We start from the raw sequence: 20,386 nt of genomic DNA, 5'->3' as shown, positions 1-20,386 counted from the left end.
CAGAACGGGCCCAAATTTATATGTACACTTTTAGCAATATCTCGACGTTACCGAGTGTCTTGTCTTAAGTAATCTAATAGTCCCACGTCCCGCGGCGGTTTTCATATTCAGCCAGGTTTCTGGGGAGGCTGTAGATTAACATGAAGTTTACCCATACTTAGCCCGTTAGCTTTGTATAGTAGTACGTCTTTCAAATATCATTATCCTTTTCACCCTTTTCCTTTTCTGTTATACAAATCATATTTCAGATGAAATCAAAATTTTTGACAAATGCTAGCAGTCCTACATTATATGGCACCCAGTGGTTTGTTACGCAAGTTTAAAAATTTTAGTCGGTCCTGTTTTAGAAAGGCCGCGCGTTCACCACAAACTAATCAAAACTGGAAACAAAGCAATGAACCTTATTGCACTAAAATAGAAAGTGACCTCAAGAACTGGCGAGGGCTCCTGTAAAGGCTAGCTTCAACCGGTCATTCGAAAGAACACACAACCCGCCCCTGAGGTCAACACAGAAAGCGGGAAAATGGCAGACGCGAGCACCGTCCCCGCGGAAGACGGCGCATTGTAGGAGTGGTACCGAGCAACGTAGCGTTGGTACCGAGTCCCTTAATAGGAAGGGGTGCCCCATCAGGGTGGCGTTCCAAGAAGGGTGCCAGCGGTGTAGCATGCGAGAAGGCGCCGCAATGGCCAGATAGGTTAGAACTGAAAAGGCGCGGGAGCGCGGTCATCGTAATTAAGTCCCACGGGATCGGTTACTACGAATCTGAAAAAAATAAAAAAAAGCTGCATTGGTCGCCTGTCTGCGTTGTTTTCAGTGCGGAAACTGTGCTGCGGACAGCTGTGACTAGGTACGGGGCGAGGGTCAATCTTCTTGGCCCAATCACGCCGCTTGGGGTGAGTGGTAGGACAGTTCAGACCAAGGGGAGGAAAACCGTCTGTAAACGGAAGGGGCGGAAGGATAATTGATTGTTCCGGCTCCGATCCCGTCGTAGGTTGCTGCCCTGCACCATCGGCTCTGACGAAGTGGGAGTCTCCCCCAGGAAAGAAGACGGCCCAGCATTGCCAGTGTTTATTTTGACTTGTACAACCTTGTGTAAATATCATTTGTAAATAAGTTTCTATATAAAAGTCGGACGTTTTTCATCAAGACCCTTCTGTCTCGAACAAAAACACCATCACTGACGGAGGAGCATCTCAGGTGTAACGGGCCCCTGCCGGGGCAAGGAACCAGTTCTTGCTGACCTTTGTTGGTGGAATGTGGGTTGAAATTTATAGCACCATTATCCAGAAGTCATTTGGCTGTGGCTGAACTTGCGGCCGGTCCGCTACTTTTAGCTAGTATTCCAGAATAACTACTACGGATGAACAACTTCTCAGATTTCATATGAGAAGTTTGTTAATGCGACTAGTGTCTAGATTTGGTACATTTAGCTGGAAGGTATGGCGAGATATTGTTTTATTCTCGGTAACACAGTGCTCTGTTGCTTTGTTCTTCGAATAAATGTAGCCAAAAAACTGCTGGCGCCTAACTGTAATAAATAAAAGACGACGAGAAAATTTCAATATTGCATTAGGCTTGCAATTCTCCGTGTCGCTACATGTACAGGGTATGCGCGCATCGAACACCTAAAGGGGCGTCTACTTAACGTTCATCATATATACCGGCAAATGTAGATTATTAAACGGAGCCTTGATAAGAAAGCGGCTGCAGCCACAGATCCAATAATGGTGTGTGTAACCGTGACGTAGCAGAAGCTCCTCAACGCGGTAACACCAAACCCAAGAAATCGCTCAAACCTTTTACTGCGCTTTTCGCAGGAAAGCGTATGACGACAGGTTGCAACAGGTTCCGAAGAAAGTAACCTTATACGAAACGATCCTGATTACACCGTCATTGTCAAGGCCTTCCCTACGCAGGGTTCCCAGTCTGCTGTGCTGAAACAGCTATGGCGCATGGTCGTGCGCACCAACGGGTCGCAGCTTGGTCGCATTATGTACCGGGACGAGAACCTGCGGGAAGTGGTGGAGCGTCGGGCAGTGTTCATGGTGGACCACAATTCGATGCAGTACCACATGGCGGCCTTCTGCAGGCGTGAGGTGGTGCCAAGTTTTCACTTCGCCCGAGAGATCATCGACGAGCACCGGCTGTCATTCCTCATGTCAAGGTTCATGCCGAGGGATCTTCACCGCCGCATTTATACCAGGTAGGGCACAGACTGCGTAGCATAGGGAAAACCTAGCCCTCCACTTTTGTATCCATATCGCGGGCAGAATGAGAGGCGGAATAACGTTTGTAAAAATTGCAAGTAATGATCGCGAAAGCTTGCGGGGAAGCAATCATTAAGGATGAATTTATTACCCTAGAAGCGCTAACATTATAGTGCTCTGAATTCATGGAATACGAATCAATCAAATGCGAACACAAATAACACAATGTTTGTAGTGTGGAGTTTAATTTTGTTTACATGAAATATCGTATTATTTTAAATATTTATAACGAAGACTCTGGAAGTAAACACACAATGGCTACAACTGATGGCCTCTCACATTCTCAACTTCCGCAATGATGACGAATGAAGTAATCAATCACGTGTTGGAAAGATGTGCGTGAAATTAGTGCAACTGCTTGAATCAAAGTGAGTATAGTTACAATTGAAGATTTAATAAAAACAAGGCAGAATAAAACTTTAGCTGCTAATTATATAAATATAACATTTTGCATTTTTGGCATAATATAGGAAATAGTTATGCTCTTCTTGTGTCACATTTTCATACAGCGTAGCTTTATTTTGTCAGACACAGAACATAGAGTGTTGGATTGAATTTTGTTTATCGCATTAAATAGACATGAATTACGATATCTAAATGCATATAGTGGGTAAAGTTCGCGCTAAGGAAGTATAGCTTTTCTTGTGGAGATACATTACATTGTAAACGCACACGTGAAGACCACATTTGATTGTAGGCAAGGACTCTACTCACTATATAATCAGTTCTTAGCTTTTGCTGCATACAATAAACAGTTGAATAAAAGAGCTATCCAAACTGCCGAGCTGCCCCTTATCGAATTTCATTAAAGCATAAGCTGAATAGGTTGAATGGCTGGATTTTCTTCAAGTAGAGCAATGACGGTTGGATGAATATAATTATTAATGTCAGCGCGTAAATCACAAAGAATCAAGCAGGTTTTCGGAAACAGCACTCTAATATCGATCATATTCATACCACCAACAAGATGATAAAAAAAAATGCTCGGAATATAACCAACCCTTTTACATAGCATTCATTGATTAAGAAAAAGCATTTGACTCAGTAGAAAACTTCGGCTGTGATGCAGGCATTGTGAATTCTGGGAAGACGAGCCGTACGTGAAAGTGCTGGAAGATATATATGGCTGCACAGCAACCATAGTTCTGCAGAAAGAAAGTAATAAAATTCTCGTAAAGAAAGATGTTAGGCAAGGAGACACGATCTCCCCAGTACTAGTCACAGCTTGCTTAGAGAAAGTATTCAGAGACTTGGAATGGGAGCAGTTAGGGATAAGGGTAGGTGAAGAATACCTCAGTAATCTGCGATTTGCTGATATCATTGCCTTGTTGAGTAACTCAGGAGGTGAAACGCAAATAATGATTGGTGACCTAGACAGAAAAAGTAGAAAGGTAGGCTTGAAAATCGATATGCAGAAGACTGAGGTAATGTTCGGGCAGCGATGGCGGCGAATGGCGTCACGGAATAGGGTCTGCCACTCAGCTCCATAACCGCCCTTCTCAAATCATTTCGTTGATAATAAATGCTTTATCCTCCTCCTGAACAGCCTCGGGAAGGAAAAACAGTTTACATTAGTTAGCGAAGCATTGGAAGTAGTAGGCTAATATGTGTACTTAGGACATGTAGTAACCGCAGATCCGGACCATGAAAAAGAAATAACAAGAGGAATAGGATTGGGATGGAGAGCATTTGGCAAGCACTCGCAGATTATGACTAGCAGCTTACCGGTATCGCTCGAGGGGAAAGAATAAAACAGTTGCATCTTACCTGTGCTCACCTATGGGGCTGAAACGTGAAGGCTAACCCAGAGGGTTCTATTTGGAGTTGAGGACAACACAGAGGGCTATGGAACTAAAAATGGTAGGGGTAACATTAAGATATAGGAAGCGTGCAGAGTGGGTCGGAGAAATAACTCGAGTTACTGACATTCTAGTGGAAATCAAGAAGAAATGGGCATGGGCAGGACATGTAGTGCGAAGAGAGGATAACCGATGGTGTTGCTTAGGGTAACAAACTGGATTCCAAGGGAAGCAAAGCGTAGCATGGGGCGGCAGAAAGTTATGTGGGCGGATGAGGTTAAGCAGTTCCCAGGGGTCAAGTGGATGCAGCAAGCACAGAACCGGGTTAATTGGCGAAATATGGGAGAGGCCTTCGCCTTGCAGTAGGTATAGTCAGGCTGATTATGATGATGAGCGCGAAGCGCCAACTTTCTCTTCTTTCACCTGCGTATTCCCGTCATTGTCATCACTCGCCTCAAGGAGCTTCAAGTTGCCCTGAAATTAAGTTCCTTCAAGTGTTGGCCCAGAAGTGGCGAAAGTGCCCTTCGTATTCCCAAAGTCTCGCTCTGGAGATCTATTCCTGGAGTTCTATTCAGGGATGTTTGCGCTCAAGGCACTGCGCTATGCATGATGGCAAAGGAAATCGCTCACCAGCAGCTTCAGCACCTGCCGCCGCTCCTATGCCTCTCTTGACCGTCCGCTGCCACCTGCCCAGTCCCAAAACACTTTGCGGCTTCGTGCTGAAGGTGTCTACGACAGGCTGGACAATTAAACCAGGGCCAGCGCCTTCTATCCTTGGGATTACCCTAAAAACTGCTGAACATCGTCTTTGACTTTCATGACGTCGCAAAAACGTGGTTCGGACAACATGAAGACGACATTTATGACTGGCCAGCGTTCACGTAGCAGCTGAGGAAAATTTTGAGCATGCCATCCGCTCGATCTGAACTGACAGAAACGAAACTCGCCCCCTGTCTGCAGCAGCCAGGCGAGAAATTCTTTTTCGGTTGAGGAGTGCTCGCAATTTGCCGCCGTGCCAGTAAAATTTTGTCACAGCAGGAGCGTGTTCCCCATATTCCCAAAGGCTTAGGCGCCGCAGCTTTGAACATCTTGCTCGCTCAGAATCGTTATACAGTGTCTGAATTAACTCCATCTGTCAGTGCCTAGATAGGGTTAGGCCGTACCGCCGGCGACAAGATCCCAGTGATGGCTGTGCCCTCATTGATAGAACCATACGTTTCATTATACGTGTTATGAACTTATGATACTTGAAAAGTTTCACGGGCAGGCCAGCCAAGCCCCTTGAACCTCGAATCTCCCTTTAGGTACCCGGAATTTACTCAGCATGATCAACGGCGAATTGGCCGCTTTGACCTGCGCCGGTGGCCCCCGCAACGTATAAACAAACGTCTCTCGCTCGCCTCCCTATGTCGAGCGTTCTTCGCAAACACTTGTCCTCACACGCTCGTCTGGTCCAGCCTGTGGTCACGTGGCTGCTGTGGCACCATATTATCAAGTGCACCGCTATGTTTCAGGCTGGTGCCCATCCCGCCATGTATGGTACTACTGTTGTTACGCAGCCACATTTCACGCGCATGCTTCTGCCTAAGCAAGAAGAGCAACGAGGTTATGCTCCCTTCGAGAGTTTGTTAATGCCACATAATGTGGATTCTGCTGCATCATACTTCTCCTTTTCTCGTTGCTCTTCCTCGCTTCCAGAGCCCCACAATGTCCTATAATCAACACCGCTCCTCTTCGCCTTTCGCGGACAGTCACCGCTTTGTCCCGCCTTTTAGTATTTCAGCATGCGATACCTAAGAAATAGAAGAAGCCTTCTTCTTTTAGTTTGCAGGCTAGGGGTAAAAGGTGAAAATTAAAAGTAAATGCAAAATAAAGTATGTTGCCCTCGTGGCCCTGCACAACATGCGTACGAATCGCTGACCAATAGCGCCATATAGAATTTGTTTTGCTCCTTATGTCTATTCATCAGCTGAGGTTAGATAAATGTAATGTTTTATATAAAAATATTGAATGTTTGCTGAAATGTTTCTATTGCGCCAGCAATCATAACTCTGAAACAGGAGGCGCGATTCAAAGCCCACTTTGATCATGCATGCAGAGGTAAATAATGTGTGGAATCAACCATAATAACTGTCCTATCTCTAAGCTAAAGTATATTATCATAAAACACTGACAAAGGTACAACTGGCACAGTAGGAAGAGAGAAAGATGGTTACAAAGTATGAAAGAGCATTGAACAAGAGTTGAGGGGGAGCCTCAGGTCGCAAACCGAGCCAACGTGTCGACAAGGGGACTTGTATTCGTCTGGGCCACCCAGACGAAGAGAAGTCCCCTTGTCGACAGGTTGGCTTGGCTTGCGACCTGAGGCTCCTCCTCAACCTTTGCCTAGTGCTTTTTCAAATTGGCAGAAGGGTTTTCATATAATCACTTATAACACAAAACTTTACCGGTAGTTTTCAGTCATTCTGCTTCATTCCACATACTAAGGTATAATAATGATCATGCAGAGTTTTATGCCAAAATGTTTATTGGAAACTAAGTTATCACTGCTTCCTTAACTTTGTGTAGCAGAAAAGCATGTTTTCAGAAATATCCCTTGAAATAATTGAAACTGTCTAGGTAAGAAACAAAAAGCACACAATACGCCTAAAAGGCAATAGCTTGGGCCCTCCTAGTAATAGCTCCTTTTGTGCGAACTTAAGTTCGCTTTTACTTGTGCCCTAAATGCGTACCTAGCCGAATTACGTGCTGCGTTCCATGCGTCAAAAAAAGAAAGAAAGGGCTGCGCGATCAGCCTCTTCTTAAGACTGTAATGTAGATGCATAGCTTCAGAAATCACCGGTAACGCCATACGTAAAGCTTAAACCACAGTGAATGAGTTCCTCTAGTTCTAGTGAAGTTTTATTGCATTCTGGAGATACAAAACATCAAGCAATGGCGGAAGAAATGTCTTGGTTTATGATTCTGTTACCTTGGATAGATGAATAAAAAGTCGGATATCACTGTCATATTCCACATCGCGTAGTTTTGCAGCAGTCGCTGAAACAGTAGGGTCCACAAGCGGCACGCCGCGTCCATACATGTTGTGTTGGTCACCTTAAAATTTACGTTGACAACGACTTTTTACCCTGATCTTAGCCATAGTTCCAGGATTGCTGCAACCGTTTGCTAAAAATTCCAACTTCTTCTCTTGCGAGCACGTAAGGAATCACGAAGTACCATAGAGAAGTTTCAAAGCAAAGACGATCAACGTAAGCAAGAGAAGGCCGGATGGCTCTGCGGCCCTGCGGTGGAACGTTTAACTAAAGTAAATAATATGTCAGATTCCGTAAAATGCTCCTCTAATCTCTCAGGCCATACTTGAACAAATTAATATAATATAATAGGTATACGCAGCAATTTATGAAATGGAAGCGCACATATTGTGAAGCCAGAAACGTTCAGTTTCGGTTTCGGATGCGTGCCGGAGGGGTTCTGAAAATGTTAATAGCTTTTGAATGGTTCAAGATAAAAGAATATTTTCCTAAATATTCTAAGCAGGCAACTTTAAAATGTAAACAAAGAAAGCAGCCATGTTTCTTACAAAAGATGAATTCTTGAATATGATGACATACCTTAAACGTACAGCAGGCATGCAAATTTTCTAGTTAAAATGGAAAATATGTTGTTTGCAGACCAAATCATCAATTAAATGGCGCAAAAATATGTCTTTTAGTGCAAATAATGAATTTTGCGGTGAAACCTTCCATGCTTCCGTCGCGGGTTTCCATTTTTTAGCTGTGAACACTTGCATATACCGCTAGGTATATGCAAGTGTAGCGGTTTGTAGCGGATGTCTCACGAGTGAATGGTGCGCTAGAGGCAATACAGTGAAGGAGCCCTGCCGCAGGGCTACGTGTCGTGCATGCCGTTGTTCCATTCACCGCTTCAGTGGCTCAAAAGGGCATGTGTGAGAGCATCTGCAGCAACCTGTCAGGCAAAAACTAATTTTGCTGAGCGCTTTCACCCTAAAACTCTCCAGATTGCAAAGTACAAACAATAAAAAAGCTAGTCGAACAAAGTAGCCCGATTCTGGCAAAGGATGCTCAAAAGGTGCATTCATAATGAAAATATTGTACATATGTAGAGAGATAGATGCATTTATTGAATGCAAATGGAGAGAACTCGACCGGAAAGTTTAATATCTGGCCTGCTAATCTGCATTGGAGAAGAAGAAAAGATGAAAGAGGGTCTTGATGATGGACTGTGTGATAAGAAGAGGTATGAAATACACAGGTACACTAACTTGCCTCACAAGCGTGAGTCCAATCAATAGCCGTTCAAGAAACGGCAGAGAGCCCGATCGCCTAACGAGTTTTAAAGGCGAAAGCCTTTAATGACTCTTAGTGTCGGCTTCCATGCGGTTACACTGTAGCTGTTATGTGGTTCGCTTTTTTGAAGCATTTATTTGCACAGCACAAATTGTTTAAACTGTACATGCCAATCTAAACTAATGGACACGGTACAGTGCAGATCTAGGTTTGGAAAATAGCTTGCTAGCTTGCTTTTAAGGCAAAAGCATTAAGTGATTCATATTGTCGGCGTCTGTCCGGTCACACTATAGCTATCAATTAAATGACGCCATATGACGTATTCAGAAAAAAAAAATCTGGACTCCACCGGGGATCGAACCTCAATCCCTCGGTACCCCAGCGTGAGCTTTAACCTACTACGCCATGCCGGGATCGTAATAATCGTATTATACTTCTACTTGTGTACCGTGAAAATGATAGTAGTGATGACAATAACGCTGCATTTAGTGATAGTGACAATGATGACAGTAGCGACGATAACGACGGTGCAGTTATTTGATAATCGTAATGAGAACATGATGCTCCCTGTGCAGCAGCAACGCTCAGGTTTTCGCATTTCTGCTTTGAGCATTCAATGGTGCTCTCAGAATTTTTTTATTTGTCTGGCCCAGCGCCTATAGTATTAAATCCTCTGAGATAGCTTGCTGTACGAATGCTCCAGTCAAGCATCTAGCGTTATGGTTTTAACGTAGCAAACCAAGCAGGCCACGCACACCTTTTCGCCCAAATAGAAGTGATGGAGACGACGGGTCGAGACTGTGTCGAAGTCTGAAGACGGGGCGACTGCCTACGGAGATAGCTATGACTTCCCGTACATGCATCCGATGAGATAACTATCGATTCGAATGCGCTCCGCTCTGATGGTTCTATTTTCGTTCATATGCAGCATATGCAATGCAATCCATATTATTTCAGGCTAGGGTTTACTTTGCAATGGTTTTTTTTTGTGATAGTATTTCAGGCTAGGGTTTACTTTGGGATGGTTTTTTTTTTGTGATAGATTTTGGTACCAAATGCATCGACTATTTACCTTGGTCAAAAAAAGAAGTTTAACATTTTTTTCATATTCAGACTCAAAAAACGCAAACTCGCTTCCGAGACATTATAAGCTAGAGGGACTGCTGGCATGCACTTGTTAGCACAGTCCTGCATAGACATCGGAGCTTGCTTGTGCTAGGCGACCCTTTCTGGCTTGACAGTCCCGATAGCTTTGTAAAGCACTTCATGACGACTTTGGTAAAATCCTACTGTAGGTTTTCTGTGGACATACGCGGACTTTCTAATAGGCGTCGCACGGGTATTTTTCAGTGTTCCTCAAGGAGCAGTGCATTGAATAGGCTGATGCTATGGCTTTTCAAAACAAGTGTAGTGCTTCAGTGAATGTGTTTTTAGGGTTATTGAGCACGTAATTGAAATAAATGATCATTAGGTTTTAAAATGGATGTTATATGCAGAAACTGGGAACTTGTATTGGACCTTTTGTTGCCCGAATTTTGTCTCTAATATTTGTAGCCGAATTGGACCGAACCTTTAAGCATGATCTTGAAGCACAATTACTATACTAGCATCTTTAGATTTGTCGATGATATTCTATCCATCCAACATCGTCATTTGATAGATACCTTTCTGTTATCAACTTTTGTCTTGGACAAACTTTTTGTATGCCCGAAGACTGATTTTACCCTTGATTTACCACAGGACAATATCTACAATTTCTAGGCTTAGAAGTGATTTTTACTAGTGGCAACCAACTGCTTTAGGCCGATATGCACGTTCGAAAAATATGCTTTTACCCTATGATTTAGGAGCACTTTACGATTCTTTATGATTCTTCTCAATTCAGGCCCAAAACATGGCATTGCGCATTTTTGTCAAACATCAGCCCTTTTGAAGTTGTACAATCACAGGGTCCAATGCAGTTTTGATCAGCAGCTTGAAGAGTTAGAGCAAGATGGGTTTCTGTGTTCGATAGTCTGTTTTCGTGGCATAGAAGCTGTCCAAACAGAGCCGAAGGCTTAAAAGGCCCGCTGATGTTCCTTTTCTCACACCTGTTTAAGAAAAATTGCCTTTTCAAGTCTTTCTATATGTGCTCAAGCTATCGCAGCGTCAAAACGGTGCACAACAAATTTTGCACGGACGCTGCTTTTACAGCTATCTTGAAATTTACCCACCTGTGGCCAACACCAGCAGGTGCGTGTGCAAAAAAAAAAAAAAAAAAAACATATGTGGCATAAACCCAAATACTCAGTTTGCTGCATGCATTGTAGTTGTAGTGTATACGATTCCCCTTGGCTGAAGAGCTGTTTGCTTAGAACAGGCCGGGCGCTGTCTCAATGAAAGGCTGAAGCAGCGTGTCAATTCACGGAAAGGCTCAAAGAGCATTGTTGAGCCCCGCACAAGTTTCGGTTTCGTCTATCATCAACACGCTTCTTCCTCTTCTTTCGAAACCTCTCGATCACACACTCTGTCGTAAACAGCGTGCCCTGAGTTGCTGTCTGTGCCTGTTCGTCCCCTCCATCCTGATACAGGACACCACAAAATGGCGACAAGGACTCAAGCATACTTTTTCGTTCCGAGAACTGCACTTTAACTGTACTTTCAGAACCATATCAGGTAGATCGTTGCCGCCCCCCCCCCCCCCGTTTCTGCCCACGCCAGGTGAACCTGCAGTACCGTGGCATCAGTGGAAGCTGGTCTTCCTGAATTTCATGGAAGCGGTCGGAGGCGACGAGCTACAGCCCAAGCGTCGGAAGGCAATAATTCTTAATTCCCTGGAGTCGAAGGCCGATGTGTGTACCACAGCCTCGGGGCAACGTAGACTACCGCAGATCCTTGGGCAAATGTCACGTCACGTTCTGACGAAGACCCCCTCAATGCTTCAAAAGCCCACTTCTTAACGGCAACAAATGACTTGTTGGACCGTCACCGGTTCCGTCAGCGCCAGCGGGTACCCGGTGAGAACGTTCAAGCTTACGTCATCGATCTTGGAGAACTTTCTGCAACACACAATATCAAAAAAGCAACAGACAGCATATTCCGCGACCGATTACTTGAGGGAACAACTTCCCGAAAGATACAAGAGCGTTTACTCTACTAGGGATCGTCTCTCACTCTTCAACGCATAGTTGACACTCGAAACCAGCACGAGCAAGCAGAAATACAATTAGAAGAATTGAACGTCAGGGCTTCCGTGAACCGCGTTCGAGAAACAAAAGCGGAATCGTTCAACCCATCGCATGGTACCTGCTGCCGTTGTTGTTGGGTTTCTCATGTCGTAAATTCCTCTGCATGTTCAGCAAAAGCCAGATTTTGCCGTGGAAAGATTGGACACTTTGCAGTCGTCTGCTAGTCAAAGAAAAAGAAAGCTTCTAAAAGAAGAGCGCCGTGCCCGATAGCTGAGACAGCCCAAACCATCACAATCTTAGACGTCAACGATAAGGATGGCCCACGGAAAAAAAATTGTACCACAGTTACCACAGGGCCCCGTCCTTTTTTTTTGGCGCTACACTCTCTCTGCTGAGCTAAGAACATTACCGCATATTCTCCGCGAAAGTCTATGCATTGTGCTCGCCTGCTATCACCCTCCACAACTACTCCAGATAATAGATAAACATCGTACAATGCTTTGTGGCCGACGGGACTCATGGCAAAACCACAGCTGGTGTGCTGTTCCACATCACAACCAAAGGCGCCTATCTGCTGGGGCACGACGTCATACACAGTCTAGGCATAATCATCGTCGGCTCAACTTTCACCTGCCGCCGCGTCGCACACGCACTCTACCCTCTCGTTCCCCGCCTCTGCAGGATTAGTTTTCGCACCTTTTCACGACCGGCTTTTTCTCGTAAAGAACTCCGTGCACCACATCCAGCGCCATTCGTCCTTGTCGCGGGATTCTGCAAAACTACGGTGCCTGCCTTTGACTCTGCGAGAGCAAGTTTTCAAGGAACTGTGCCGTCTGCAGCCGTGGGGTAATAGAACCCGTGTCCGAGTTGGAATGGTTCTCCCATTGTCATCGAGCGAAAGAAATATGTCTCGCTGCGGTTGTGCGTGGACCTCCGTGAGGCTAACAAAGCGGTCTTCGCCGACGTGTTTCCTCTTCCGCACATGGACGAACTCCAACGTCAACTAGAAGGTGGGACGTGTTTTTCGAAGCTTGACTTGGCGTCTGCGTATCACAAGGTTGAAATTACACCGGAAAGTCGCGACCTAACAACTTTTATCACGCATGATGGGTTGTTTCGATTTAAAAGAGTATGTTTTGGCATAGCCTCTGCTCTGTCGTGATCCAGGTTGCGTGCTCTAGGCCCGGTTGGTTGTCGAAGCAGGACCAAGGACGAGACACTGGAAACCGGACTTTGAAGTGAGATGGGAGAACTTTTATGTACAATATTTGCTGATTGGGCACTCATCACCAGACGGTCCTCCCCCGCTGTGGCTTGAGAGGGCAGCTCCCCTGATCACAATAGAGGGGTAAGTTAATTAATCCTATTAATTAATCCTAACCTATTAATCCTAACCTCACGCCGCACCAACGCCAAGTACTGCTGACATTGCTTCGACACCACCAAGCCATTTTTGATGCCACTTCCCCACCACTGGGACGGACTAGTGTTGCGCACCATCGCATCATTACTGAAGGTAACTCTATCGTTCGCCGACGGCCTTATCGGGTTTCCCTCTCTGAACGAAAAGTAATTGAAGAAAATGTAAATGACATGCTCCATCGCAATATTATTCGTACCTCGACAAGCCCATGGTCCTCCCCAGTAGTGTTAGTTAAAAAAAAGGACGGCTCGGTACGCTCTTGTGTTGATTACCGGGCACTCAACAAAATTACCCGCAAAGATGTATACCCAATGCCAAGAATTGATGACGCCCTTGACTCTCTCCAAGGCGCCGAATATTTCTCGACTTTGGACCTCCGCTCAGGTTATTGGCAAATACCTATGCACGAGGACAATAAAGAAAAAACCGCTTTCTCAACTCCCGATGGCCTTTACGAATTTAATGTTATGCCTTTCGGACTTTGTAACGCACCAGCGACATTTGAAAGAATGATCGATACTGTGCTTCGTGGCCTAAAATGGAGAACCTGTTTATGTTACTTGGATGACATTGTCATCTTTTCGTCAACTTTTAACGACCATCTCACGCGCCTGAATGAGGTCCTCACGTGTCTCGCTTCAACGGGCCTTCAGCTCAACACCAAGAAGTGCCACTTTGCACAGAAGGAAATTAAAATATTGGGACATCTAGTCAGCCATGACGGCATTCGTCCAGACCCTGAAAAAATCATCGCGGTCTTGAACTTTGCTCGTCCACAACGGATTACAGAATTACGCAGTTTTCTCGGCCTGGCGTCTTATTTCCGGCGTTTTATAAGGCATTTTGCAAGCATTGCTGCTCCACTTCATGAACTACTTAAAACACGCAGCCCTTTCGTGTGGACTGAACAGTGCGAAGCCGCTTTTAATAATCTTAAGCACGCCCTCACATCCGACCCTGTTCTTGGCCACTTCAGTGATAGCGCTCCAACCATCCTGCACACTGATGCCAGTGGTGTCGGTCTTGGAGCTGTACTTCTGCAGCGCGATGCAACTTCGCGTGAGAAAGTGATTGCCTTCGCCAGTCGGACTATGACTCCAGCTGAGAAAAACTACACCATTACCGAGCAGGAGTGCCTTGCTGTCGTCTGCGCTGTCCAAAAATTTCGCCCTTACCTATATGGTGGCCATTTCACAGTTGTGACCGATCACCATGCTCTTTGCTGGTTGTCTTCGCTCAAAAATTTGACAGGCCGACTTGGCCGTTGGATTCTACGCCTGCAAGAATACAATTTCGACGTCACTTATAAATCGGGTCGCCAGCACCAAGACGCCGACGCTCTTTCTCGCTGTCCACTTTCGGAATCGGCTTGCTGTTTTTCTTCCCAGTGCATTTCCACCTATGACCACAGCCGACCATCTCTTTCCCCAACGTATATCACAACAGTTTCATTTGACGACTCTGAGAACAAACACGCTCTCCGCTCACAGCAATTAGCCGATGCCTACTGCCGACCCATCATCGACCGCCTTATTGGCGCTTCGGACCCACCCAATGCTCGGCTTCGCCGACAAGTTCGCAATTTTAAGCTCGAAGATGGCATCCTACTCCGCTTCGTATATTGCCCTGGTGGAACTCGCTGGATCCCAGTCGTGCCGCGTGTACTTCGCCCACGTATACTGGCGGCTTTCCACGATGACGCTACTGCAGGTCACCTTGGTGTTGACAAAACCTACGACCGCGTGAAAAAAACGATTCTTTTGGTCTGGCCTATCTTCCTGCGTTGCCAAATACGTCGCATCCTGCCCTCTGTGCCAACGTCGCAAACGGCCGACGTCTTCGCCCGCTGGCCTTCTACAACCTGTTCCCAGTCCCGCCACGCCATTAGACGTAGTCGGCATCGACTTATATGGTCCTCTACCTCTCTCCGATGGGGGTAACCATTGGATCATAACAGCTGTCGAGCACCTTACACGCTACGCTGAGACAGCACCTGTACCGACCGGTTCCGCTCAAGAAGTAGCAAATTTCTTTTTGCGATCAATTGTATTGCGTCATGGCGCTCCTCGGGTGCCCCTAAGTGACCGCGGGACGGCCTTCTTATCGGCAGCCGTTGCCGAAGTTCTTCACGCGTCATCCACCCTTCATAAGACAACCTCAAGCTACCATCCCCAGACTAACGGGCTGACTGAGCGATTTCACCGCACCTTATCGGATATGATCTCCATGTACATCACACCGGACCATCGAAATTGGGACACTATTCTACCATTCGTCACTTTCGCCTATAACACAACAGTACAGAGGACTACCGGTTATTCTCCATTTTTCCTCGTTTATGGCCGTCCTCCCACTACAATTCTCGACGCTTCCTTGTTCTCTACGCCCGACTACTCCACATCAGTACCTACCCAGTTCTTATCTCGTGTGGCCAGATGCCGTCATCTTGCCCGCCTAAACACAGCAGCGTGCCAGGAAGACCGCAAGTGTCTCTACGATTCTACGCATCGCGTGGTCTCTTATCGTCCCGGTGACGAAGTAATGCTTTATACACCACTGCGCACCCCTGGCCTTAGTGACAAATTCCACCACCGCTACCTTGGTCCCTACGAGATCATCAGCCAAACTTCTCCAGTTAACTACACAGTCACGCCTGTTGATCCCCCAGCCGATCGACGCCACCGTGGAACTGAAATTGTTCATGTTTCTCGCTTGAAACCGTTTGTGCGCCGCGGTGCATCGGTTAATTAGGAGCGGCCAGGCAGGCCTCTTCCGACCCCCCGGACAGATTGTGTGAGCCTTCTGTGGACCTTCTTTCATTTGTACATGCCATGATCTTCTTCTTTCATTTGTACATACCATCATCATCGTCCCGCGGCGCCGGCTCCGGCGCGCGCCTGGGTTCGTGATCGGATTAAAACGCTAGACAAGGCTTCGCTGTCTTTGCCGTCACGACCTCGCCGTCTCTACCTAGCCTTATTTTACAATATTATCGATTTTTATGAAACTCCCTCTCAAGAATCCACAGTACCTAATTAATATTACAGCTTGAAGAAGGGTTGCATTACATTGTTTAACATTATAAGAAAAGTTCAAAATTTAGCACTGGTTTTGAAGCTTGTTAATATTCAACCCTACATTCTGGCACAACTAAACAATGTGTTGCCACTAAAACTCTTTCTGCACATTATCCTGGCCTAGTTCTCTATTTCTCAAAAAATTGGAAGTACTAGACTTGCTCGTTCTTCCTCCATATTATCTTGCAATTGGCAAAAATTTGAAACTACAAAAAATGAACAAAAAAAACACAACTGTGACTTGAATTTAAAAAACTACAGTATCACTTTTTCATTGAACTCCCATAAAAACAATCCTTAGTACTTTATGAACATCTGGTACTAAAATGTGTTCCGCTATGTAAGCGAAAGTTATAAAAATAAATACAAACCTGAACGCATGTTGTCTCTGTAGAAATGCTTATGGCTTCCTCTTAAGCAGTAGGAGTCAAAAGTTCAATTTATTATTTGCTGAATTTAGTTTCATTCTAACATATGCAATATCCAAAGCCTTCTCAACGCCTATAAAGTCACTTTCTGCTTGTTGGCAGTGTTGGTTGCTTAAAATGGATTAAATTCGTTATTGCTTAAAATTTCATGGCAGAACGCCAGAACGGTTTAACTTGGTTTAACTTTTTTTCTATATCATATTTTATTTGAAGAGCTCCCAATTTTGCATGAAATTAGGGAAATAAGCAAAGAATCCGAATAATAAACAGAAAAACATTTTAATGCTAACGACATAATACATCATGCCCATATATAAGTTTGAAAATTGACTTTTTTGTAGCGCGCTGTTTCTGGAGTAATGTTTGCGATCTTTTACTAACTCAAGTGCAACAGAAAAGCAGATTTTTAATCATTCTCATAGAGATAAAGGTTGCATAGATTCAGTGGGTAAAAAGGGGTGGATGACAAAATTTCTGTACGCTAGCAGCAGGTCTCCAAAGTTGCAACTTTCTGAAAGGGAAAAAATGGCACTTTCCACCTGTAGTGACTCACGATTTTTTTTTTCCACAGAAAACTACACCATATTATGCAAAACTAATGTTAATTTTCTTGTATCGAGACATTTGCCCGCCACATATAAAGATTTCATTGAAGACAAAAAATGGCCATGGGACCTTGATTACCGTTCTTATCTGAACACACCCTTATCCTCATCATATGTGAAGCATTTCCTATGCTTCTCATCAGTGTGCAGAATGAAACAGGTATTAAATTTGCCCAGCCCTTTTTAGTGCGCCAGCACAAAATGGCCAACAGCCAAATGTACCATCAATGTTTCATACAGCAGGAAATAAGAGTGAGTTAAGCGAGGATTTTGTGTTCTGTAAGTTCCAACTACAATAAAGCTTTTCAGATAAATTGTACGGAATGCAGGCAGGCTGCTATGTGTGGTCTAGGGTTTAGTTCCACGTCTCCTGATAGGCCATGTAGGTGAATGAATTATGCTAATCAGCAACATTTGTCAAAGGAGGTGATATATGAAAATTAAGAATTGTTTACCAGTCTCGTAACTAACCTGAGTTGAAAACGTGACAGCATTACTCCATTCTCTCTAGTTGCAGGCGGGTGATGGCTTGAATAAATACACCAGAGCTCAAAGGGCGTGCAACAGGGCAGTCGACAGGCAAGAAATGGTCTGAAGCTGGATCCACAGAATGCACTGCAGCTTGAGCCACCTTGTCCTTGTCAGTGATGAGTGGTGACATAGAAGAGGGTTCCAAAGTAGCTGCAGGTAAAGACAAGCCTGTATTAAAAAAGACTGATCAGCAGTAATAATGGCATTGGCATGCCCTAAGGTTCAATCAGATTTGTCAAAAAACTATTTTGAAAAATGTAAAAGTAAGTTACATATTCAGTTATATAACCACTGACAGAAATGTACTCCACAAGAGTGCGGAAAGAAACTGGAGCATATTATGCAAATTTTGATGCACAATTCTGCACAATATTGCTCCCTTTACTAAAATATTGCAAGCGATAGCTTTTTGATTCCCAGAAAAAAAATCAGAAATAGTATTGGTCAGAAATTCTGCTAACTTTTAGCAGGCATTTTGCAGCTACATGAGTGCCAGTACAACAGAGGCATTTCCAGAGTTCTAAAACACGCAGATCTTTGTATACTGGCCCACAGAAGGAATGAAAAAAAAAAGCCGAATGAATAAATGGTGTTTAAGAAAGTTGTTTTTAAATATCTTGGCAGAAACTGTGGAAGGAAACCAATTGATGAGATGTCATCCATTCGGTTCAAAAAACAATGACAGCATAAAATTCAAATGTGAAACCTTACTTTTGGCACCAAAAAAAAAATGGAGATGTGAATATCGGACGGTATGAATGTGATCCAAAGGAAATTTAGCAAGGGCCACTTATCAATGGGGCTTGGTATATTTCCTTTAGGAATCCGGTGTGTACCTATTTTTGGAAAAAATCGTTCTTTATTGCAAGTCATACTATCACACAAAAGGAAGAAAAAAGAATGCGAGCCATAAAACCGAGGAGGTTAAGTTTTCAAAATTTATGGAGTAAACAAAAATGAAAAAAATCTAGAGAATATGCATTCCATTTTTTCTGCTTCTAGAGCGGTTTGTCAATCTTAATCTCAATTTGCTTGCAAGACTCATAAAGCGATGTTTTACTTACTACGAAATCCGCAGCTTGTGTCGTGCAAGGACAGCTCCAGGAAGAGGCCAATTTGAAGCCATGACTGCGATCGATCGGCCTGTGCCCAAAGCAAGCACAGTACGAAAACAAAACGAAAAGAAAATGCTGATTCAAAACCAAACGCAGAAACTGGAAACAAAGAAACTAGCTGGCCTACATAATGGCTATTGTAACAGGCAAATAGAACTGCTCCAAAAAGTAGATTTAAGGAAAAGAGCGAAGAAAGTGAACATTTGGTTAGAACAAAAAACATAGCAACACTGTCGCAGAAACTTACTGCATGCTTTTTGGCCTAGAATCCAAGCTGTCAGCTTCTGCTTGAATGCAGAAGAATCACCTGCAAATATCCATTCATTGTAATGCCCACTACTGACAACACAAAATATAAAGGACTGTAGGAAGCAAGTGTAAAAACCATAAGAAAAGCATCACAACCCAAAAGCAAGACTTTACTCTCCAGGCAAGCGGATACAAGACCCTCACAATAAAATCAGCTCATATTGCGATTAAAAATGTAAATCCTGTTGGGGAAAAATAACAGCGGTTGGGCATAGTAGCCACTCAAAATGGTGCTTTGTAAATTATCGTCCCGCAGAGGCAAATGGGATATGACCATAAAGGATGGCTAAAGAATATTTTTAGACCTCAGTAAATCCGCTACACGCACTCACAAGGCACCATACCACGCGCGTCTCTATTTCACCTCTATTTAACCTGCTACCTAGGGATGATCAGCGGAGCGGAAAAGCCGCGATGACGGATGGGAAAGTGGTTGTAATTCCTACGTCCGCAAAGTGCTAGCGTTATCTGGAAAGTCAGCTAAACATTTTATGTACCAACATAGTGCGTTTCCTTTAATTTGCCCCATAACGAGAATTAGCACTAATAGAAATGAGTAGAACGAGGCCGAGGCTTAGACAAATCAGCGCTCATCACACAACTTCCGTTCGTGAACCTCCTGCGCGTAAGGCAAGAAAGCCCAGCACGTGTATTTTTTTTTTTAAGGAAGGAGTCCTATTTTCTAGCAGCAAATCTGCGAAAATAATCACCGCTACATCCAACTTCATGAGCATTATTTTTGCAGCCAGCTGAATTCAAGCGCGTTCCGTTCCAGCCCGTTATGTCACGTTGCCAAACAAACGACAAACAGTGTAGCATTTCAGTAGGCCATTGTTACTGTTCCCGCACTGCCCGCCTCGGGATGTGATTGAGTATGCTTACCTTTACGGACGATCGCGTAAGCCGTCCAAAAAGTTGTTCGCCTTCGCACCACCGGTGCGGAATCAACAAGTGGGTTCAGTTGGTCACGCAGAAAAACATTTTCACGCATTCTTCCTTCGAACTTCTCAAACTTGACACGATGAGCGAACCAATACACTTGAGCAAAGCAAAGAGCACGAACGCTGAAAACTAGCCGGCACTATTAATGCCCGTTTGCCCGAAACATCATCTATCGACGGCACTTCACAGGCGTACACACTTCTGCAACAATTATGCACGCGAAACGCAGCACATTTCACGACGATTCGCAATCGATGCTGCAGATTAACGATCGTCGAAACGTGGTCAAGTCCGCAGCGTGCAAGCAGCCATGTTGGCGAGAGGAAGGTAGCCTGGGTTTTGGGTAGCTACTGGCGGCCGCCTGGCGGTGAAAAGGTGAAAGCATAGAGTATAGTTCGTTTCTGTTTCAGTT

General features: G+C 44.6%; 1 protein-coding gene across 1 annotated transcript in view; it reads left to right on the top strand.

Moving 5' to 3' along the window:
- The window catches only part of LOC146193392 (putative glutamate receptor), a 61,166-nt gene that overhangs the window by 35,937 nt on the left and 4,843 nt on the right, over window positions 1-20,386 (top strand). The window contains exon 7 of the mRNA XM_084600537.1: window positions 1,918-2,204. Within this exon, the coding sequence (XP_084456663.1) occupies window positions 1,918-2,204 (287 nt within the window). The remainder of the gene's footprint in view (window positions 1-1,917; window positions 2,205-20,386) is intronic.

This window comes from Amblyomma maculatum, chromosome 4, assembly GCF_055883805.1.
Source record: "Amblyomma maculatum isolate TAMU_Amacu chromosome 4, ASM5588380v1, whole genome shotgun sequence".
Taxonomy (NCBI): Eukaryota; Metazoa; Arthropoda; class Arachnida; order Ixodida; family Ixodidae; genus Amblyomma; species Amblyomma maculatum.
Note: the sequence above shows the minus strand (reverse complement) of the source record. Positions and strands in the feature narration are given on the sequence as shown.